Source organism: Stegostoma tigrinum, chromosome 19 (genome assembly GCF_030684315.1).
Source record: "Stegostoma tigrinum isolate sSteTig4 chromosome 19, sSteTig4.hap1, whole genome shotgun sequence".
Taxonomy (NCBI): Eukaryota; Metazoa; Chordata; class Chondrichthyes; order Orectolobiformes; family Stegostomatidae; genus Stegostoma; species Stegostoma tigrinum.
The window spans coordinates 47166241-47190628 of NC_081372.1; the positions used below are offsets into that span (position 1 = coordinate 47166241).

The following is a 24388-nucleotide window of genomic DNA, read 5'->3' on the forward strand; positions in this document are numbered from 1 at the left end:
GATGGGATGTCCACTAGCTGAACTTAAGTATTTGATCCAAAGAAGTTGGTCACAAATTGGCTCTAACAATGGAGAGAATTAGAGATTAAAACAAGCTTCCATGAAAATAGCATGATTAAGGAGTTGCTTATACTGATTAGGATTTTTTCTACAAGTAACTTGTGCAATTTGTTAGTTACATTTTCATAGTTAAAACAAGAGTGGTGTTTGCATACACAGAATTTGGGAATGTCTGCAATGCCAGAGGGGAGTGGAAATTGCAGACAAAGTATTGGATTTCTGAATGCATTGTTGCAATCACTGTGATTTGCTTTTAAAAGCAAAGCAATGGAAATAACTGTAGCATTGATTATGCAAGCTACAGGCCAGATCAGACTGTAAAACTGAAATCTTCATGATCAGAAGATCAGACTTCAAATTAAGCAACATTTCTCACCTAGAGGAGTAATGACCTTTTGTTTAAATCAAAACTATGGTTGTTCTGCACTTTATGTTGCAGTGAATTTGGGGAAAATGAGAGCTTGTGAGCAAGTTCCATTTTTGGGTGCAATTCTTAAACTCCCCCAGTAACTCTTTTGCATGGTTAAGACTGGAGAGACTCCATTTAAAAAAAAAAATCACAAAATTGAGAGAGGAAAATAAATTTCTGGTGGTTGTGGTAGGAAGGTCCATTAGTGGACAGGTACACTGAAAAGGGATTTGCAAGTATTATTACCATCAGCAATGTCTTACAGCTCATTACATTAAGCTACAACCAGCACAAGTACACTTAAAATGGGCCTGCTATTAGATTCTTATTAGCATTCATTGCCCCAGCATCACAGCTCCCTGATCTCAACCCATGAATTACAAAAGTATGCCTCCATTTCAGATGATCACAATTCAGTTTGAAAGAAAGGTGGTCTTGAAATACTGCAATCACCCTCAGAGGGGATCAATAATAAATTACTGAAGAAAAAAGAGGGGCAGGAGGAAAGTGTTTTATTTCAAGAGTTAGGCTTTGTTTATTAAATTGTATGACAAGATAAGTTTCATGGATACTGTAATCATAGCTTTAAAGGAATACTTCTAACTAGAAGACATTCAATTGGAAAATTGATATACACAAAATAGGTGATCCAATAACTGCATGCAAATCAAAACTCCTGTGTATATGTAATCATTGATCCAATCCTGAACATTTTTTGTCACAAGATAAAGTATTTTACACATGCAGTTTAAAGATTACCTCCCTCAATGTCTCAAGTACAAGGACAGAACAGGACATCACAGAAGAAGTTACTAAACATCAATAATGTTATTTGTACAACCTGGAGTGTAATTAATTTATACAATTTACATAGTCCAAGGAACAGACCACAATTTTAACCAGGTGCAAGGGAGTAGAATCATAGCATCTGAACCACTGCAAGCAACACAAATGCCCTTCCGATCTCTAATCCAAGTTAGATTGCATTACAAGATTGACACTTAAATACAACAGTTTAAATTCAACTCAGTTATTAGCACAAAACTTGAAGTGGCTCTAATTCCATGTCTAAAGCAACATTGCGCTTGCAGTTGGGAATCTGAATTTCACAATTTGGGTTGTGTTTTGTTTATTTTATTCACTAGTGAAAACAAATTGTGAATTCTAAACATCACATTTTGACATTGTACAAAAAGAGGTAAGTTAAGAATTCACCAATTCTCTATTAGCCTGAGTGATCTGCTGACATGAAGCAAGATTCCAGCACTCCAGACAATATGGTGGCTGCAGGCACTCAGAAAATAGTTATTGCACTGCAAAGTCTCAAATCAATACATTTCCTTCACCTTCCTGGTTTACAGGTTTGGATCAGATGGTGTCGCAGGTTCCTTCTTTTGGGAGGCTGATTTAACAGAGTGCTTGACTACCCAAAAATGTTCAAGTACATCTTTCAAAGGTAGCCGTTGGTTCGGGTTATGCTTCAGCAACCTAGTAATTAGATCTTTTGCCCCCTCCACTACGAAGGATGGAAATTTAAGGTCAACCTGAAAAAACACAGCACAAAATATTTTAGTATGAGGGATTATGCAGGCACAGTTAAGCAATAATACATAACTGCAGCCACTTGTGTCTCTATTAAACAGTATTTCACCCAACATTTTCCTCAATACATTTTTCATTTATGAAATTCAACTCTCATACTACCCAAAATTCTGATAAAAGGTCTTAAATTGTAGGCAGGTGCTGAGGCTGTGGTACCTGGTTTGCTTCAGGACATGGTCAAGCAGTTTCAAGGCTGAAGAGATTAAATAGAGTTGCAATGGGAGAGAGATTCCCTGAGGTTGGTCCAGAGGGAGGAGGGTAACTTCTTCAGGTTAGGCATCCCTGGAAGAGGCTTGTTGCTGGGCACGAAAAGTGTGGGCATTGGTGCAAATCTCTGGAGTCTCAGCGGAAGAAGATTAACAAGAGCCCAAAGCTACTCTTATGCAGCCAGATGGACCAACCTGGATACTCTCAGCAAGTCTTTTTGCTAACATTCATCCTATCTAGAATACAGCTACAAGAGGGATAAATATCATCCTCCAAGCTGTCATTTTAAGCTGCAGGGGGATGTAGGGAAGGAATAAAGTATCTGGTTCAGTCAGTGGATTAGGTTACAGCTCTTCTTTCTGCTTATCAGGGAAATATTGCCATGTTTTGAGAAGGTGATCATCTGGACCTCAAAAGGTGTGAAGTTAATCTTTTTATTAGATTCAGATCCTACAAAGTTAAAAATTTTAAAGTTTAGTTTCAAGTCCTTGTATGCACACAGATTTAGATGCAAACATCCCTGCTGAAAGCAAACTGGACTACTTCAGGACATTGCTAATCCTTTAAGCTGAACCAGCCTCCAATAACAGCTGCAATATTCAGGTCACTTACTTTAGAAATTCTCCGAAAGGTTTCCTGACGATCTGCTGCTTCAAATGGAGGGTGACCTACTAAAAATTCATAACAAAGAACACCTAGACTCCAAAGGTCAACTTTTTCATCATGCATTTTCCCCTCAATCATCTCTGGTGGTAAATAGTCCAGGGTACCACACAATGTTGCTCTTCTAAACAAAAGAAAACAGAAATGTTTGAAGCACACATTTCATCATGCACAATGAATCGAGTATTTCTACCAGCAGTCAGTTTTGAGACTTTTGATGTGGAGTACATGACATCCACAAAGATATTCAATAAAGTGCCACAAAGACTTGAGAAAAGTTACAGATAATGGAATAAAAAGAGAGAAAGGAACGTAACCACAATGTGGTTACAAAATTGAGTGAGGGATGACAGTAATAGTTAAGATGGTATTTTAAGATGAAATAAAATAGCAGAAGCTCCCTTGTGGGAGCATTGACTCTTTTCACCGATCTAGATTTTGGGTAAATTTCAAAATTTGAGGACAACTAAACAAGAGCCTTGTAAACTGAAGCTTCTGAAAAAGAACAATTGGGAGAAAAAGGGGAGGTGGTAGAAATGCAAGACAGCATACAATAAAAAGGTATTAATAGGGGAAGAGGGATGAAATTTTATTTACACAAAGATCAGAATTTAGGAGTTATTTACACTAAACAGAAGGCCAGGACATTTGAAACAAGGTTTCAAAATCATGAGGCATGTGGCCAAAGTAGATAAAAGGAGAATAACCACTTTGTTAAAGAGACACCATTTTAAAAAAGGTTAAGTCCCCTGGTCATTGATCCTTCCACAACAGGAAAAGGTTTCTTCCTGTCTCTGGTCCTCAATTTTACACAAACATTTCTCCCAGTCACCTCTACTCCAAAAGGAAAACACCACTGTCTAGTTTATGAAGAGAAATTGTATAGACTAGTTTCTCTAGTGCAATCACACCCCTCCTATAAAACAGATTCAAAAACCACACAAATACTCCAGCTGTGGACTAACCATGAATTATGCATTTCCATTATAATCTTACTGTTCTTCAACTGTATGCCTCAGCAAATAAAGCAGAGTATCCTACAGGCCACCTTAACCACTTTATCTACTTGTCCCACTACCTTTAGGAACCAAATGGACAGGCACACCAAAGTCCTTATTCTTGTTGCTCCAAGTTCCTACTGATCACCATTTGGCCTGCCCAAGTGCACACTTATTTAGATTGAATTCCACTTGCCAGTGATCAGCCTATGCCCTCCTGTAATTCAAGTCTGCCTTCACTATTCACCACCTCAAAGTTCATATCATCTCCATACTTACTGATCAACCCTCTGGGCATACAGATAAGCATTATTAATATATACAAACAGAAGTGGACCCCCAGCACAGATCCCTGCAGAAGCTCAATGACACAGGCTTCCAACCACAAAAAAACCACTCTTCTACTCAGCCAGTTCAGAATCTAATTTACATTTGCTGTCAATTTGCCTGTCTAAGAGCTTTGAAGTCCAAGCAGACTAAGACATTGCTCTCATTTGCTCACCTGGTCACCTAAAAAAAACCCTATCAAATTGGTCAGACATGAGCTCCCCTTAACAAATCCATGCTGACTGTTCTGGATGAATCCCTGCCTCTCCATTGATCCCATCCTTCTCTTGAGAAGCAGTATCACATTTGCTGTCCTCCAGGCCTCTCGCACTGCACCTGTGGTCAGAGGTATTAAAGTTGCCAGTGTCCCTCCAATTTCCTTGCCTGACTCAGCATGGGATACAGCTCCAGGGCTAGATGAAGCATATCTAATTTAAAGCCTTCTAGACCACATTAATTTCTTTAATGGTTACTTAGCCTTTATTACACATCACAGGAAGTTGGTTGTTTTGTAGGATACCCACCTGTGAAGGGAAGAATGGTGACATTTTAGTAGTTTGAACAAGTTGTAAAAACTGAACTAAGCAGGCCTGAATGGTTTGTTCCTGATAGTCATTAGTTACCCATCTGCAGAGATATTGATGAAACAGACATGCAAGAGGCCATACTACCCAATCTCAAAAAGATATTTAGTGAGACCACAGTTAAAAACATTTAGACTTTTAAGCATACCCTGAAGTGCAAATAGTCCAAACACTCAAGTAAACATCATTGCTGTATTATGTGGCAAGGCTTAAAATTTCTAATAGTTCACTTCAGCCAACTACACATGCAAGATTGTTATCATTTGCTAGTATGGTCTCCTTTGCTAAGTACCCTCAACTCACTTAAGTTATCCTCCACAACAGGTCTTTCATTTGAAAGGAAACCTGCTACTCATTTCTCCCTAGCTTATTTTTAACATTCCCAGTCAGTGATCCATGCATGAGAATAATCTCATTAAATGCTTGCTATCATCTCCCACTGAGACCTGCAATTACACACCCTTTTAACCACAACTCCCAACTGACTTTGCAGACAGAAGGTTTCATGGAGCATTCTACTGGTTTTTGCTGAGGACTATTAACATGAGATTCTTCTCTGGTCATATGGAATACAGAGATCCAGAAACACTGAAGCAGATCAATGTGCAGAAAGAAAAATCTATAGACTTAGATGTCTGATTAATGTGACAGACAAGGAAAATTTGCAACCAGCGACTATCTCCATTCAGTAGGCACAATTATACTTTCTAAATCTATTTTATGTTTATCAAAAAAAATTAAAGTGTGACCACCAAATTTGCTTGGAAACCACAAGACTAATAGGAAAAATAATATCAAAATGATAAAAAAGGTTAGCCTAAAATTGAATGCATGCAGCTAAAATGCTTTATGGAATCAGTACCTGGATGCTGGAGCGTGCACAGACCATCCAAAATCTGCAATCTTCAACTCTCCATTTGCTCCTAGTAATAAATTCTCTGGCTTAATGTCTCTATGAATCACCTTCTTTGAATGACAGTATACAAGTGCATCAGCCAGCTCAGATATATACTGCAAAAAGGAAAATGTTACCAAATCAGGTAGTACTGTTGAAATCAAACCTAAATGACTTATTGGTTATGTGCTTACAGATCCTTGCTTTTTAAATGCTATAATAGCCTATTACTCTAAAGAGCAGCTCCTTCCACATATTTACTCAAAAAAAATAACACCATGGTTTACATATTAGATTTAATTCTTTAGAACTCTCCATTTCTTATCCCTCCCATCCGTTACTTGACTGATGTAACATTTATAACTAAGTTAACCATTTATGTATTCCCTCAATTTCAGCTCAATTCTTTTCAAGCTGAACAATCACTTTTTCAAAAACCGAAAAACCACAAGTACCATGGTGTACATTGATGGAATAAATAGCACACAGCTGCTGCAAAGTGACAATTTTGTTGGCTGGGTCCTCTAAATAGGATTGGCATTTCAAAACTATACAAAATCTTGAGGACCAAGTCCTGTAGTTTGTTGCCTGAAATTGATGGAATTTCATAGTAGACAGACTTGTTTAACTGCAAGTCACATTCGCCAGAATGGTTTGCCTACTTGCATTAGTTTTTTTAAAAAAGAAAAACAACCCATTTATGCAGAGTGAAATATTTAACTGCCCTCTCCAAGCCCACTCAATGTTTACAGCATTCCAGCATCTATAGTATGTGGTTTTTGTTTTAATCTCGTAATGGATTGTTTGAACAAGTTCCTTTATCTCCAAGTGTGTAACCACCACACAGAATTTAAATTCTGTTGTTTCTAACCAATAGCTTGAAAAGGACAGCAGGAATAAAAATAGCAAAACACTTCGGCATTGTAGACGATGCTTTTTTCAGTAATGTAACGTGATTTGTTAAAAACTGATCGTGTTACTACAAGAAAAGCAGTCAGACAGAGACAGGTGATACACTTCAGCAAAGAAACAATTGTTTCAAGTCACATGTAGAAAGGCATTGATATACAATGTCTCATACTGGAGGAAAAATTTAACAGCATAACTGTAACCCTGGCTTGACCGATTCACGCTGGACACCAACACAAGTTCATGCCCCAAGACCAAGAAATGATCTCATACCGTAGCACTTCTCCCATCATCAAACTTTCCACATCGCTGCAACTCTTTATAAAGTTCACCACGGGGAGCATACTCCAGGATCAAATAAACTCTAGATGCATCATGGAAGTAGCCAAACAGCCGTAATATATTAGGATGCCTGTAGAAATAACAGCAACCAATAGGGTAGGGAATGCTTAGTCATATAGCTTCTGAATATTAAAGTGGTCACTTCTATTGAAAAAAAACTTGTCACTGCATAGGAAGTCAAAATAAACACACAGAATGGTCGCAATTTTAAAACAGGGACCATCTTAAACTGGAGTCTCCGTTGTGTCAAAAAGGTCAACCAATTTCAAACTGAAAGCTATAAATTGGTTTACCTTTTGGTTTTTTTTTGGGGGGGTAGAATCAGAACACTTAACATTTTCAAAATGCTGCTGTAAATCAAATTGAAAGACAACATTGGAAGAATGTTAGGGTTCGTAAGCCTGAGATAATCATCCATTTCAAAGTTTAAAAATTCACTTGTCAAGTCAGACAGACTATTATTTCCTCCCAACTACAGATACTGAAACAAGAAATGGACCATAACAGAAATTGCTAGAGAAATTCAGCAAGTCTAGCAGCATCTGTGGAGGGAATGCAGAGTTAACATTTCACATCTGGTGGTCCATCTGAATGTAGTGGCATTTCAACTGATTGAAAGTTTGGCCTGTTTCTAAACACTATTGACCATATAGTGGAGATGTTGCCACCTATGTTTAATAAAATTATTAATAAAGTCAGAAAGCCATGCAAAAGTATGAACTTGTAACTTTCAAGAAAGTTTTAGAATAGGGAAATGTACAACACATTTAAAGTGTATTAATACTAGAGTCAAACCTAGTCAAAAAAGAATCAGGAAAAAACAAGTTTCTTTAAGTTGAGCATTTTTTCCAAAAATCTCACTTGAAGCACGAGTAGCTTTGTAAACAAAGACAGCTTGCTGAACCATCTGGAAGAACTTGTTTCCAAATAGTTCAAATGTTAAATTGTTTAAACAACTGCATTATATAGCACCTATCAAATGGCCAATAAAAATTCAAGTGAAAATTTACCCAGACCTAAGGTGGTCAATTACTCAAGTAAAATAATTGCTTTTCCTTTTGTTGTCAAGGACTGAAGGCCTAAGTAACACGTTCAGCAACTTCCATCTACCAGCATCATTCTACTGCCCACCTAGAGGGTACATTTCTGGCTTTCACTTTGACAAAATGAAAGTGGTTGATGCTAAATGTAAACAGAAACATTGAACAGTGCCATCAAGTGGTTGGAACTGATAATGAAAGCATCAAAGTTCTCAAACTCATGCTCCAACTTTACAGAAGTAGAAGTTGACAGTAAGTATTATCATAGTTATGAGGACTTGAGGAAGGGTCACCAGACCTGAAATGTTAACTGATTTTTTTTCCTTCAGATGCTGCCAGGCCAGAGCTTTTCCAACAACATTTTTGTTCCTGATTTACAGCATCCTGCTTTTGGTTTTTAATTTTAGTTTTATTTATCTCTGGTTTTATATATCACTTGTTAGGTTATTGTTGATCCGTAGATGCCCTTCTAGAATGTGGCAGCAAGCTAGTTTCTTCACTTGCCACAGTCCATTTAGTTTGGACGAACAATATCATTAGGAAAGGAATTTCAAGATTATGATCCAGCTAGTGAAGGAACAGCAATACATTTCAGGACAGGATGGGGAGAGGCTTGAAGGGGAGCTGCAGGTTGTGTTCCTACATACTGCTGTCTTTGTTCCTTTCGATGGTACTGGTTAGGTACTTGCCTGAGGAATTTCTGCAGGGGTGTCCTGGAGCAGAGATGACCAACTAACAACCATTCTGTTGATTATAGGTATGACCCTGTTTCTCATTTAGCCTTCTAGCTTTAAAAAGGAAAGCTTTGCACGATGCTAAAGTTAACATTTGTACTGTTGCACATTATGAACTTGCAATTAATATTTTGGAAATTGAACAAAAAACTTGACGAAAGCTACCCATGGGAGAGTTGACATTTTGCAAATTATAGCCAAAGTTTCTAGATGGAATGGATAAATAGTGCAGTCATTGGTTTTCCTTGAAACTATTTCAAAAGAAAAAAATTGCAAATTGAATGTCATTAAAAAACACTAGCTATCTCAAAATTTAGGGTATGAAATAACTTCCATGTCATTGCTATTTTGTCTCTTTTCAAAAGCTCGAAACTTTTAAAGACAGAAGTTTAAACTTAAGCAATAAACTAGCTGCAAATCAGCTCCCAAAGCAATAAACAGCAATGCTAGTTTACAAAGGGAATACAATTGCTGTCAAATTCCATCTCTGGGCTAATATATCCAATTTCAGAAAGACCTTAAGGCCAAGGGAAAAGGTGCTATTTATATTACTAATTTTCCATATTAATAACTATATGCTACTTACAAGATCTGGCCAAATCTTAAGGAATGGCCATTTGACTGTCCATACTAATATAAAGCAGACAACTTTATTTGCAGGCACATTTCTCTTAATAATGAACTAATACCTTTGGACCACCATAGAAGTCATTAGAATGCCCACTATTTTCCTTACACCCCATTCTGTCCCCTCCACAAAAATAGCAACATACCGGAGATGAGATTGGATTTCAACTTCTCTTCTGAGTTGGTGTTCCACACCAGCTTTCTCAAGTTGAGATTTAAAAAGCACTTTCAATGCCAGGATAAATCTGGACTGTCGTTCACGGGCCAAGTACACATTGCCAAATTTACCCTTCCCAAGTGGGCGTCCAATTTCAAAGTCATCCAAGCACCACTGCTTTCTAGAAAAGATAATACATTGGAGCAATATAGTTAATATTTTTATTTCTGAAAATATAAATAGGGCCAAGTAATGCATGTTTCCTGAACACAATTCTACTGGCAAAGCAATTAATATTTAAAAGCCACAAATAACTTAATCATTGATCAAAATAACGTACATCCAACCATTTTTCACACTTCAGCTCTTTTGAAAACTTCTACTGGTTAGTTGAATTTGCTCTACAAATTGTTGTATTTCTTAGGATTTAGGAAAAAGTCATTAAAGAAAGGGGCCACTATTCATTTCTCCCACTAACCTGTAGGCATTACCTTCCTAAGTAGTCTGATAATCAAGCTATTGTGACAATCTTAACTTGGATAAATGATTATTTAGTCCAACATTTTAAAAGGTAGCCACAGCCTGCAAAGTTAGCAAGTATGGAGGCCCTAAATACTTAAGGATATGCCCTACATGAGCAGGCTACACAAAACTCTCCACTACACTAGAAGGAACTGACTTTAGTAGGAATACTATTCAAGGAATTGATGAAGTGATCAGATCTGTCAATTTATGATTGACACTGGAAAGAGGCACCCAGGATGGTGGAATTAAAAGTGATGAATATTGGTAGAGAAATTAATGGAAGGTTTTTTCAGAATAGTGAATTTGAAGAGAAGTGAAGTGTTGAGATAAAAAATGGTTAAACTCACTTCTTTTTCTTCTCGCTTGCACTATGACAATCAGTTGATGCACTCGTAGTCTTCCCTATTTAACAAGAAGAAAATGAATTGACAAAGCTGTCAGAGGTAACGCATAGCAAGAAATTGCTGTTTGTAGTTTCTTTAACAAAAAAAAGAACAGACTCCAGGTCCCTTTCCTAGCAATAGTTGTCATTGCACGTAAACCAGAAGATACCCTAATTCTCTTGCACTGGAAATTATAGATAGCAGTAACTGTTGTTTCTTACTGCAAGAATCTTATGGTTAAGCATTCTATTCAATGATCACTTCTGGGATTCATATGCCCAAGTCTTGTTTGTAGTGACAGAAGTCCTCTCCCCCAATATAACAAAAGACTAAAGTCCCAGCTCTTCCCTCCCTAATCAAGTTACAAAATACAAAGTTAGAACTGATGAGATTTAGAACTAAATTTTAATGAATAGAGGCTGATGCATTGTCAAGTCCATGAGGCCATTATCAATTATTGGAAAAACCCTTTGGGGTCATCAACACCCTTCATCACCACCTGGTCTGGCCTACGTGTGACACCAGACTCAGTAATGTGGCTGACTCAACTGTCCTCTGAACTGGGCTAGCAAGCCACTCAGTTAGTCTTCTTTGACAGCTTGTGGTGGTGGTGGTGGGGGGTGGATAGTGCCAAAAATTGGAAGAGCTGTCTCCCAGCTTAATCAAGCAACAGCCAGACCTGGTCTGTCAGATGTATCATTCCAAGAGTGAGGGGCAGCATCGTGGCTCAGTAGTTAGCACAGCTGCCTCACAGGGAGCTGGGCTCAATTCCAGCCTTGGGTGACTGTGGAGTTTGCACATTTCCCCCCGCCTCCCCCCATGTCTGTGTGGGTTTCCTCCCACAGTGCAAAATGTGCAGTTTAGGTGGATTGGCTATGCTAAATTGGCCATAGTGCCCAAGAATGTTTACATTAGGTGGTTTACATGTCAGGAAAAAAAAACCAGGGGAGCAGGTCTGGGTGGAATTCTGTTTGGGGGGGGGGGGGGGGGGGCACGTGAATTTGCTGGGCTGAAATAGTGTGATTCCACAGTGTAGAAGCAGCTAAGATTCTATGACAATGTCCCAGATACCCCCCATCTCTGAAACATGTCTTGTCCCACTGGCATGACTGACCCAGCAGCGATGGCAGTACAATAGCATACATAGTTGGGAATCCTCTAACTCTGGACACAATGAAGTCTCATGGCTTCCCAAGGAAACCATCTGCTGGCTAGCAGGTTACCTTCCCTCAGCCAATGAGGCAGTACTCAGTATTAAGCACCACTTGAAGAAAGCACTGAAGCCACAAGATGTACTCTGGCTAGTACGCATTGAAATTCCCCACCCAAACAGCTCAGCAGCAACACTACTGACCTAGGGCAGGACCTAAAGGACATAGCAACTAGCTTCTGTGGCAAACGAGGAGGGAACTAACAAGACAGCATAAAACACGCTTGAATGTCTCCTTACCAGTCTGCAGGCAGATTTTGATCTCTAACAGCATTACTAAGAGTGATCACCTTAAGTCCTTATGGAGTCTGCATCCCCCCTTCAATTGAGAATATTGTCCATAGCATCGAGTGCCACTATCACCATGCTGAAGGAGTCAGATTTCAAACAGATCTGAAAACTCAAGACTGGGCATCCATGAAGTGTTATGGGCCAACGACAGCAGGATTATACTCAACACAATCTACCGCTCTGACTATCTGATCCCCTTGAGAGGGGAGGTTAGGAACACTGCACTAAGTAACTCATCTCCTGATACTTCAAAGCCTGCTCACAATGGAATATTCAACTTGCTTGGATGAGTGCAGCTCCAACAGCACTCAAGAAGCCTGGCACCAATCAGGACAAAAGCAGCACACTTAAATTGTTTTGGAGTGGATGTGATGTTACAGTAACAGCGTGAACCTTTTGCAAAATGCATTACAGAAATTCCGTGATCCTTAGGCGTACCTTCCAAAACCAGAATCACATCCATCCAGAAGGACAAGAACAGCAGATACACGGGAAACATCATTTGCAGTCCCTCTCCAAGACACTCACTATCCTGACTTGGAAATCTGCTCCTTCACTGTCACTGTATGAAAATCCTGGAATTCCTTCACTAATAGTATTGGAAGTCAACCTACACAGACCACACCAATTCAAGAAGGCAGTTCACCAAACACCTACAAGGGCAACTAAGGATGGGCAATAAATGCTGGCCAGCACTCGAGACAACTGCTAGTGATATTTATTGCTGCTCTGTTAACAGAGACAGAGACACTCAGGTAATGTTTTGGAGTCCAGTTTCAAATCCCACAAGAGATGGTGGAATTTAAATTCAAGAGAAGTCTGGATTTAATCTAATTATGACCCTGAATCCATTGCCAAATTATCACCAATGTCCTTTGGGGCAAAAACAAACTGGCACCCTTACCAGGTAAGGTCTACATGATACCAAATTTGCAGCAAGGCAATGATTGACTCAATTACCCTCTGGGCAATAAAGGTTTTAAAGTTTTCCAAAGAAATTAAGTCAGACCAGGAAATAGTAACTTTGACAGAGTTAGGTGCAGGAGGGTGAAGCAAGACAGATTCATGGACACAAAATTTCAGAAGTCAGTTGGCTAAGAAGTTCCAGCCACTAGTGATTGTGTCATCTATCAATGACGACAGAATTATCCTCAGATATTTCTAATGAAATCTAATGTAAGCTTAGCAGGGCAGTGCTCACTGGGTTAACATATTTAGACAGTTACAGACTTGGAACAATAATCTTTATGATTTAGTGCCCAAATATGAATTAGTATATTGATTGGATATCTGTATCTTGGACTTTAGAAGATACTCTACAATTGCAATATTTCCCTGCTGCAGCTAAAGAACAAGCAGCTAGACTGGAGTCACCAAATCTATATCTTCAGAGTGGTCACATGACAGTTTGCTGGGGCAACTAAAACAAAAAAAATCTGGAATTAAAAATTTATTGATCACCATGAAATCATTTGGCAATTGTCAGAAAAGCCTGCCTGGTTCTATGTACTTCAGGGAAGGAAATCTGCTATCCTCACCTGGTCTGGCCTACATGTAGGACACTAGAGACACAACACTGACTCAATTGCCCTCTGAAAGGCCTAGCAAGCCTTTCAGTTGTAGCAATTGCTACAAAGCCTGAAAGTAGGGTGACCAGATGGATCACCTGACATCAACTTAGGCACCAGAGAACACTGACAAACAGCTTTGTCAATCCTACAAAGTCCTCCTCGCTAACATCTGGGGGAATAATACCAAAATTGGGACACCTGTCTCAAACCACTCAAGCAGCATTCAGGATTTCTGAAGGGTCCAGAGCCGAAACGTCAGCTTTCCTGCTCAGCCTGCTATGTTAATCCAGCTCAACACCTTGTTATCTCAGATTTTCTAGCATTAGCAGTTCCTACTATCTCTCAAGCAATGGCCTGATAGTCATACTCCAAATCATATCTTACAGACAACCTCCCAGGCACCATCACCATTCCTGGATATGCCTGATCTCACCAGCAAGACAGACCCAGAGGTGGTGACAGTGGTATGTAGTCAGGAGGGAGTTGTTCCTGAAGTTGTCAACATGAACTCTAGATCCCCATGAACTCTCATGGCTTAAGGTTAAACATGGGCTAACTACCACATACTGGCTTTCCTCAGCTGATGAATTAGTATTCAGTGTTGAGCACTTGGAGGAAGCACTGAGGATGGCAAGAGCACAAAATGTACTCTGGCTGGGGCATTTCAACGTCCACTACCAAGAGTGGCTCAGCAGCTGTACTACAGATTGAGCTGGTCAGGTCCTAAAGGACACATCTGCTGGACTGGCTCTGCAGCAGGTGGAGAGAGAACTAACGAGAGGGATTCTGCCAGCTGCAGTTGCATCTGTCCATGACAGTAATTGGTAAGAGTGACTACTGCACAGTCCTTTTGGAGATAAAAGGACCATCCGCACATTGATAAGAATCTCCATCGAGCTGCATGGCATGAGTTACCCAACTAAATGGGACAGGTGACCTTGCAGATCTAGCCACTCAAGACTGGCCATCCATGAGGTGCTGTGGGCCATCAGCTGCAGAATTGTATTCCAGCACAACCTGTAACCACATGGCATGCCATATTCCCCCACCTCAGCCATTGTCAAGCCGGAGGATCAACCCCTGGTTCAAGTAGAGAGGGAGCAGGAAGACATGCCAGGTGCAGCACCAGGCATAATTGAAGATGAAGTTGAGGTATCAACCTGGTAAAGCCACCTAACAGGACTACTTGCATGGCAAAACACCACAAGCACCAAGTGATACAGCCAGGCAATCGCACAACCAACAGATCAGACCTGAGCTGTGCAGTCCTGCCACATCGAGTTTTGAATGGCTGTGGACAAATTAACTCATTGGAGCATATTCTCAATTATGAAAGAGCCCATAGTGCAAAAGAGAAGACTGAAGCTTCTGCAATCTTCAGCCAGAAGAATTGCCAAGTGGATGATCCATCTCAGCCTCCTCTGGTGCTCCCCAGCATTATAGATATCAGTCAATAATCAGCCAAATTGGATTTGTCCTGCTGCGTGCACAGGACATACCTGGTCAGATTTTCTAGCATGTCAGACAGGTACCAGTTTTATAGCTTTAGTGGAAAATCTTGGCTAGGGGCCATTTTTGGAATACATAATACAAGATTTAAATTCCTGGTCATTACTTATGAGTGAGGTTAAAAAAAAAACCATATAGTTTATCAACCGGAGCAGTTATGCTTAACTTCAAAACCAAATATTGTAGAACACTAAAACATACAACAAAATTAGCATTGTGTAAAATTGTACGTACCATCACTTGACACCTCAGCAGCTTGTACATTGGTTTGACTTTTAGGAAGTTCAGAAGTTTGTTGGCTTTCTTTTTGACAAGTCTGTTTCATTTGAGAAGGCATTTGCAATGTCTGCTTCACTTGATTTGTTAACACTGGACGCTTGATTGGAACTGAATTGGCAGACAGAATCCGTGTCTGAAGTGGTACACTTTGCTGGCCTGAGTTTGAAGTGGACACCATTTGTTGCGCTGACAAACTCCCTGTAGGTGGTCGATTCTGAGAATTGTGTTTTGAATCTACAACACGTTTTGGACCATCCAAGGCTGGCATCTTTTAAAGGAAAAGAGTGGCTTTTCTTACAAAAACATTCAAACAATTATAATTTTCCTGTCACTAACAAATACTCCATCTCTATTTCAGAATGCCACATAAAAACAATGCAGACCATTCATATGTCTGCTTTCACTCCAGTCATTGAAATACATAACTACAAATTAGTTTTCTTGGTTTTATTGCATGTTTCTGTCTGTTGGAAACAGACAATCTGCATCTTGGTTCCAGAGAACTGTATACTAATATTGACATTTGGATTTTGTTACTAGTGCATCCTAATGCTCAGGGCAGGGTGGGAGGGAAGAGGCACAGGATACTGACACCAAGTACAATCATGGACAGGTGGGAGGGAGGGAGCCAGTCAGCCAGGGTTTCAGATAACAAGCCATATCGCCTCAGTAGTGCCTTATGAGAGAGAACATCCACACTCTTTTCAAAGAAGCAAAGTTAGTGCTACCCAGTTTGTTGCAGCTAGTACTCAAAAGGATTAAGTAATTAAATTCAATTTCCTTAAAATGTTGCAAATTACACAAGGGAAAAAAGCTGGCTTGTAGTAGCTGCAACTGCATGTTGAGTACTCTGACTCAGTGGATTTCTTGGAGACCACTTGCCATTGACAACTTCTAGATGTGCCTTTCCTCATGAGAAAATATGGTGTTATGAACACACACTTGTTTTCACCCAAGGGAGGAGACATCCTGACAATCTCCTCAATATGCATAATTTTGTATCTTTAGTATCATCCTGGTAACATCACATGAATCTTCAGTGGCTCTATTTTCATATAATGGTGACTAGCAATGCTAACTACTCCAAACATTAACCAAGGTTTAATGATTATCGTAATTTCTCAACTTTTCAGCTAAAAAAGGTAAAACTTGGTGCTTGCTTTACTTTTACATCCTTGCAAAAGTTTGTCAAATGTTAGCAACTGGTATGTGCACTTCAATCCAGCTGTTTCACTATACCTTAAGGCAAGTTCTCTGTTCTTTCTACCAGCACTATTTTGCTTATCTGCAGTAAATATCTGCAAGTTAACACCTGGCTGTAATTTTTTGCACTCCAACTATCCTCCCAAGGTTGGCTCCAACCAGAAATGTCAAAATTGTAGTTTTGATTCCAAAGTCCGAAGCACCAAATATAAATTGCAAACAGTAATGCCCTAGCACAGATCCTTGTGGAAGATCACTGAACAGCTTTGTTATTTCTACTCTACTTGCTTCTTTAAGCCAGACCAAATTCTATTTGGCTACTGGTCATGAAATGTCACGCTAATTATTCAGCCTGTAAATGGGACATCCTAAATTCAAGGGCACTTTTGAAAATACAGACAAGTTGCATCCACTGCATTCCTTGTCTTCTGAGCTACCTCTTAGAAAAGAGGAAAAAAGTGCCATTAAAAACTTAGTCACAAAACATGCTTTTTGAAACCAGAGAGAAATTTAATAAAATCAACATTCAACATTCTATTATCTCCATTTATAAGGGTTCCATTATTTTTTACCTAGCAGTGGCTTTAAACTAACTGGTCTGCAATTCTCAGGCATGTTCTGTCTCCTTAATAAGGAAATGGGGGATTAGCCAGCCTCCAGTCCTTTGGCACTATAATATTTGAGTTATTAAAATCTGGAATAATTCCTCTGGTATCTTTCCTATGTTTTATAATATACAGGTGTATTTACCTACAGTTTGTTCAATGAACGTTTTATTTTACGTGCACTCATCTTCCCACCTGATATCAACCATTTGTTTCAATTCTCAGGTGAATACCAAACAGTAAATCTGAGTACAAAATTAAAAGACAATGCCAAAGCTCTTCGTCCTTCAGTCAGCAAATTTAAGAATTCTGGTTTAAACGGAACACAATGGTTCACAACCATGGATAATTAAGACACATTGAACTTTTTTGAAACAATTTTTAGAAAAAAGTGTACATACAAGAGAATAACCGTTTTGGGTATTGCAATCCAGTGACTGTCTGAAAGATCCATGAATTAGCAAGTTGAGAGAAGATTTGTAGTTCAGGTTCAGTTTCTGGATGCAAGTTTGCTCGCTGAGCTGCAAGTTTAGTTTTCTGATGTTTCGTCACCATTCTAGGTAACATCAGTGAGCCTCCGATGAAGTGCTAGTGTTATGTCCTGCTTTCTATTTATCTGTTTAGATTTCCTTGGGTTGGTGGTGATGTCATTTCCTGTTCTTTTCCCTCAGAGGATGGTAGATGGGCTCCAAATCAATGTGTTTGTAGTTTGGAGTTCCAGCTGGAATGCCATGCCTCTAGGAATTCTCGTGCATGTCTGTTTGGCTTGACAACACATCCATCCTCGGACAAGCCAAACACATGCACGAGAATTCCTAGAGGCATGGCATTCCAGCTGGAACTCCAAACTACAAACACATGGATTTGGAGCCCATCTGCCAACGTGAGAAAGAGAACAGGAAATGACATCACCAATCCAAAGGAAACCTAAACAGATAACTAGAAAGCAGGACATAACACCAGCGCTTCACCAGAGGCTCACTGATGATGTTACCTAGAATGGTGACGAAACGTCTGAAAACTAACCTTCCAGCTCAGTGAGCAAACTCACATCCAGAGGTCCATGAATTGTCTAGTTTTAAAAGGGAGAGACTAGAATGTTACAATTGATGAATATCAAAGAAGCTTCCAGAAGAGGACTTCAAGAAATGCACTGAAAAATTTAACTATAAACCCCTATTAGTTTGTTGACTACGAACAGGAGGGGAGAAGACAGAAATTTGATAAAGGCAATGTTTGTGTATTCTTGAAAGTGGAAAACAACACCAGGGATTACAAAGATAGTAGGAACTGCAGATGCTGGAGAATCTGAGATAACTAGGTGTAGCGCTGGATGAACACAGCAGGCCAAGCAGCAAAGAAACAGGAGCATTTTCAGAAGGGTCTAGGCCCAAAGTGTTAGCCTTCCTGCTCCTCGGCCTGCTGTGTCCATCTAGCTCTAAACCTTGTTATACCAGGGATTACAAGCCAGTTACAAGTCTGGTTTGTGGGTGCTATTGGACAAAAAATGTGCGCGTCACAGGTGAGAAAAGAGTCATCCTTGATTTACTTGCAAATTAAAAAGGGAGTGTATCTTTTTGGAAACCAGAAGCAAGCATAACTGAAGTCAGAAGCTGGACAAAAGCCTTTTCAGCTAACTTAAAGCCAATCTCAATCAACTGCTTATTTACCAAATATGTTATCATTGTCACCCATATTAACTGCCACAAGTTCACAACATTCATACACCATCTTTTAATAAATTCTCCTTTCTGGACTTGCTCCAAGTTTCTAATCAATGTGCATGTGCTGCATTTTTATGGAATGGGGGTGTGCTGTGAAAGGGAATAAAAGGGGAGTCAGTTCATTCCTCCTCAACCAAGAGCTCAATCTGGGGTATCATGGCAGGATCACAAGAAATCTGGAAACGTCACCAAGTGACCAATTTTAAAAAACCAGAAGTACACATTTATGTGAACCAATCCACTCTTATGAGAAGACAACTCATTCTTAGATGTGAGGCTGGATGAACACAGCAGGCCCAGCAGCATCTGAGGACCACAAAAGCTGACGTTTCGGGCCTAGACCCTTCATCAGATCTGAAGGGTCTAGGCCCGAAACGTCAGCTTTTGTGCTCCTGAGATGCTGCTGGGCCTGCTGTGTTGATCCAGCCTCACATTTTATTATCTTGGATTCTCCAGCATCTGCAGTTCCCATTATCACTCATTCTTAGATGTAATGCCTTAGAGAAGGCAATTTTTCAGAAGCATTAAGGTTTTGTATTACTGAACAATATCCAATCAGGTGCTGGATCCACTGCTTTTTGTCATTTATACAAGTGACTTGGGTGTGAATATAGGAGGCATGCTAAGTAAGTTTGCAGGTGACACCAAAAATTGGTGGTGAAGTGGACAGTGAAGGTTGCATCAGAATACAACAGAACGTTGTAAGGATGGGCCAAGGAGCAGCAGATGGAGTTTAATCTATATAAATAGAAGGTCCGACATTTTGTTGGAGCTAAACAGGACAGGGCTTACACAGTTAATGGCAAGATCCTAGGGAGTGTTGTCAAAAAACCTTAGAGTAGATTTATGGTTCCTTGAAGATGGAATCACAGGTAGACAGGCTAGCAAAGATGAAATTTGTATGCTTGTCTTCAAAAGTCAGTACACTGAGTATAGGAGATAATGGGAACTGCAGATGCTGGAGATTCCAAGATAATAAAATGTGAGGCTGGGTGAACACAGCAGGCCAAGCAGCATCTCAGGAGCACAAAAGCTGACGTTTCGGGCCTAGACCCTTCATCAGAGAGCTCTGAAGGGTCTAGGCCCGAAACGTCAGCTTTTGTGCTCCTGAGATGCTGCTTGGCCTGCTGTGTTCACCCAGCCTCACATTTTATTATCACTGAGTATAGGAGTTGGGACAGGTTGTGGCTACTTTTGAAATACTATATTCAACTCTGACCTCCTTGATTATAGGAAATGTTGATGAACTTGAAAAGCTTCAGAACAGACTAAAGGATGTTGCCAGGGTTGGAGGGTTTGAGTTACAGGTTGGGGCTGTTTTCCCCTGGTGTGTCAGAGGCCAATGGCTAACGTAATAGCGGTTTCAAAGGTCACAAGGGGTATGGATAGGGTGAATAGTCAAGGTCCCAGGGTAAGGGAGACCAAAACTAGAGGACATAGGTTAAGGCAAAAGGGAAAAGATTTTAAAAAGACAGCTTGTTCCACAGAAGGTGGTCATGTCTGGAACAAACTGCCAGAGGAACTGGAGGAGGCTGGTATAATTGCAACATTTACAAAGATATCTGGATGAATTATGAACAGGAAGGATTGAGGTTCATGGGCCACATGCTGGCAAAATGGGACGAGGTTTATTTGGCATGCATAAGTTGGACCAAAGATCTATTTCCCTGCTGTACATCAATGACTGACTACTAAGTTATTCAACAGTTTATTTCCATCATAACCATTAATTAATATTTCAATTGGCAGCAAAAATACCTTTCCAGCATGTCCTCCTTGGCTTGCAACCCTTTTTTCCATTTGTAATCTAAAATCCTGCAAGTGGAAATTAAAAAGTTATTATACTGTATTAGGCTATTTGTAATATTCTCTCTGGAGGTCAGGTAGCTGAAGGCTTGAATTTCCACTGCAGAACTTAAGCTATCAAAGCACAAGTCACAAAATATGATTTCCTGAATCCAGTAGAAGCAGCTCTGGGTAGCAGCAACCAAACACATACAGTTTCCTAGAGAAGTATTTTCTAGGTCAAAACCCACTGGGTATCTGTCCCAATGAAATAGCCTGAAACAAAACCCTGTGTGCTTAACAGAATTAAAATTTAGATCTATTTATGCACATATTAGCAGTTAACAAAGCCATTTCCTCCCTGTAAGTTTTCTCATTCGTCACATCCATAGACTTGTACTTGGTGGATAGAGATAGCACAAATTAGAAAACAGAAGTGTATAGTGATTCCTGCTGCATTTTATTGCAAGGGCTTGAATAAAAAAAACTACTACTGAAAAAGAAAATCCCACAAAACAGGACCGCCTCACACAAGTTAAAGTCTCAACAGCAGCCGCGTTTCATGCTGTAAATTATCCTCCTAACCCCACCAATCCAGCTGGTCTGTGCTGTAGCAGACATGTTTTTTGGCGATAGGCCAGCATCAGCACCACTAACGACAAAAGTCTGCGCAGTCACTGCATACTAAGAGTTACTCTGCTTTTTCTCCACAGACGCTATCAGGCCTGTAGAGTTTTTCCAAGCAGTTTCTGATTTTGATCCCATACGTTTCTCACGCCAATCTCCACACAAGAGTAAAAAGAGACAAAACTTGTAACTGATTGAAGTTATCATGCAGAGCCATGAGTAATACTAGATGAACGCTAAAACTCAAAGAAACGAATTTGCCACGCAATTAAATTAATCCAGCCTAAGAAAAAAAAGAGATTGCGTCCCACGATGTACCAGCAATATAAACTTCAGCTCAGAGCAAAGCAAGTGAAATTTTCTCGGCACCCATTAATATCTCCGAAGTGCTGCTGCTACTTCTAACAGAGTAGCCAGTATTGATCACTGGCCGAGTTAATATTAAGCCATTAAGAATTTGAAAGGCTAAGTAAATTACACAAATACACCACAATCGAATGCTACGTGGAAAATCCCAGCGGAGGAGTGATATGGCGTCTCGACATTCAGGGAAGACAGGGCTGAGCCCCCACTTTCTCATCCCCCAGCTTGACCTTGACACACAAGTTAGGGCATGATTGAAGGGCAAGGGGCAAGGGCAATGGGGAATATCTCTCCCTCAGATTCAGGGAGATTGGAGCAAAACTGAAGATGGCTACACCAGGGCCCCAAAGGCACAGGAAAGGGTAACCAGATCACGGTTAAGAACACAGACTATAGCGAGGTGGGAGGCCTTTTCCAGCCCCAGCACTGAAGAGGCGACGAACCAAAGTCCTCTCCCCAGGCCCCCAGACTACCCCCTCCTTTACAATCAACCTACCTCCCACTCTCTGCCTATCTCACCGCCCGTTTCACTCTGCTCCTTCTACCGTTTAAATTCAAATCCACCGCACTTTAAGCCCATTTAACAGAGCCCGCGCTTCAATTGGACGACGCCTGCCCGTCGCTCGCTCGCTATTGGCGGTTCTTCAACGGACTGCCGCAGGCCGACGGTTACGTCATCGCGTGCATGCGTACTGTCACGTGATGTGCCGGCGTTCCCTTTCTCCCAGCCTGGAAATTGACACATGCGCAGACGTAGAGGTGTCAGGAATTTGTGATTTGAATGTTACGCAAGGAGGTCATCTAGGCCTTTTTGCCTATAGTTTCCTGTAAAGCTGATGTTTACTTAGTTCTATCGTGTGTTCTTTTCCACCATATTTTAAATATTTATCGTTATCAGTCACATTTTTTAAACTGTTATGGATTTTGCTTCACCCACAGTTTCTGGTAGGCCATCCTCCTTTCCTGCATGAAAACAGAATATCTTAAACGGCCCCTTTCTTTTTCCTAAATATCTATCCTTTATTCAGTACTCAGTAAAAACGTTTTTTTTCGAATTTTTAGCAAGGCTTATGATTTTTAACATTAAATTTGAAAGGAAGAACCAGGAAGTTATTAATTTAGCCCTGAGATAGTAGGAACTGCAGATGCTGGAGAATCCGAAATAACAAGGTGTGGAGCTGGATGAACACAGCAGGCTAAGCAGCATCTTAGGAGCAGCAAAGCTGACGTTTCGGGCCTAGACCCTCCCTGGTGGGATATAAATTATTTTACTGTATTCCTTCTGATAAAGGGTCATGAACCTGAACTCTTTACAAATGACTGCTGAGTATTTAGTTTATTTTTGGCTGTGCATTATGTGTAACACAAGGTTCTTAATTCTGTATCATAATCACATTACCATAGAATCTGAATGTAAAGAACTGATACATAACAGCTTTGCTTTAATTTTGTTTCTCTCCTGCAGTGGAATGTGATGATCTTCTCCTTATCTATTCAAATCATTGCCATTTATAATTGTTACTGGATATATGCTCCCATTGTGAAACAAGGAAACCTGATTATTAGTTGTGTGCCTGGTCTCTTAAATATAACAATAAACCAGCAGAGATATTGCACATGACTTTATTTTGTTATCTTTGCCTTTGTGAAGGATTTTACAGGCTTTCATAAGAAACTGAGACAATTTATAAAAGTAATTAAAAAACTACGCTGGCCCTAGACCCCACCTCTTCCTCCGTAACATTAATGACTGTATCGGCACTGCCTCATGCTCCCACGAGGAGCTCGAACAGTTCATCCACTTCATCAACACCTTCCACCCAACCTCAACTTGACCTGGACTATCTGTAACATCTCCCTCAACTTCCTGGACCTCTCTGTCTCCATCTCCGGCAACCACCTAGAAACTGATATCCATTTCAAGCCCACCGACTCCCACAGCTACCTAGAATACACCTCCTCCCAACCACCTTCCTGTAAAAATACCATCCTCTATTCCCAATTCATTCGTCTCCACCACATTTGTTCCCAGGATGAGGCATTCCACTGCCGTACATCTCAGATGTCCTCGTTTTTCAAGGACTGCAACTTCCCCCCACGCAGTGGTCGAGAACACCCTCGACCATGTCTCCCGCATTTCCCGCACCTCATCCCTCACACCCCGTTCCCGTGATAACCACCAAAAGAGAATCCCCCTCGTCCTGACGTACCACCCCACCAACCTCCTGATCCAACGCATCATCCTCCGACACTTCCGCCATCTACAATCTGACCCCACTGCCAATGACATTTTTCCCTCTCCACCCTTGTCTGCTTTCCAGAAGGACCACTCTCTCCGGGACTCCCTTAACCGCTCCACACTCCCCTCCAACCCCCCCACCACATCCGGCACTTTCCCCTGCAACTGCAGGAAGTGCTACGCTTGCCCCCACACCTCTTCCCTCACCCACATCCCAGGCCCCAAGAAGACTTTCCACATCAAGCAGATGTTCACCCACACATCTGCCAATGTGGTATACTGTACCCATTGTGGCCTCCTCTACATCAGGGAAACCAAGCAGAGGCTTGGGGACTGCTTTGCAGAACACCTATGCTCGGTTCATGATAAACAATTGCACCTCCCAGTCATGAACCATTTCACCTACCCCTCCCATTCCTTAGACGACATGTCTATCCTGGGCCTCCTGCAGTACCGCAACAATGCCACCCGAAGGTTGCAGGAACAGCAACTCATATTCCGCTTGGGAACCCTGCAGCCC

At 40.6% G+C, this 24388-nt stretch overlaps 2 protein-coding genes across 2 annotated transcripts in view; one reads left to right on the plus strand and one right to left on the minus strand.

Moving 5' to 3' along the window:
- Window positions 1-1000: 1000 nt before the first annotated feature.
- On the minus strand, window positions 1001-22238 carry LOC125461639 (aurora kinase C-like). Its single transcript, XM_048550593.2, has 9 exons — window positions 22126-22238; window positions 20613-20669; window positions 15278-15590; window positions 10427-10481; window positions 9544-9735; window positions 6928-7066; window positions 5713-5861; window positions 2891-3065; window positions 1001-2013 (listed from the first exon to the last, which is right to left on the minus strand). Exons 2-9 carry the CDS (start codon window positions 20652-20654, stop codon window positions 1825-1827), a joined length of 1254 nt encoding a protein of 417 aa, XP_048406550.1. The 5' UTR covers window positions 20655-20669; window positions 22126-22238; the 3' UTR covers window positions 1001-1824.
- Window positions 22239-22372: 134 nt separating this feature from the next.
- znfx1 (zinc finger, NFX1-type containing 1) overlaps window positions 22373-24388 on the plus strand; it is a 71136-nt gene continuing 69120 nt past the window's right edge. Inside the window, exon 1 of the mRNA XM_048549995.2 lies at window positions 22373-22574. The gene's annotated coding sequence lies outside the window, so the exon portion shown is untranslated. The remainder of the gene's footprint in view (window positions 22575-24388) is intronic.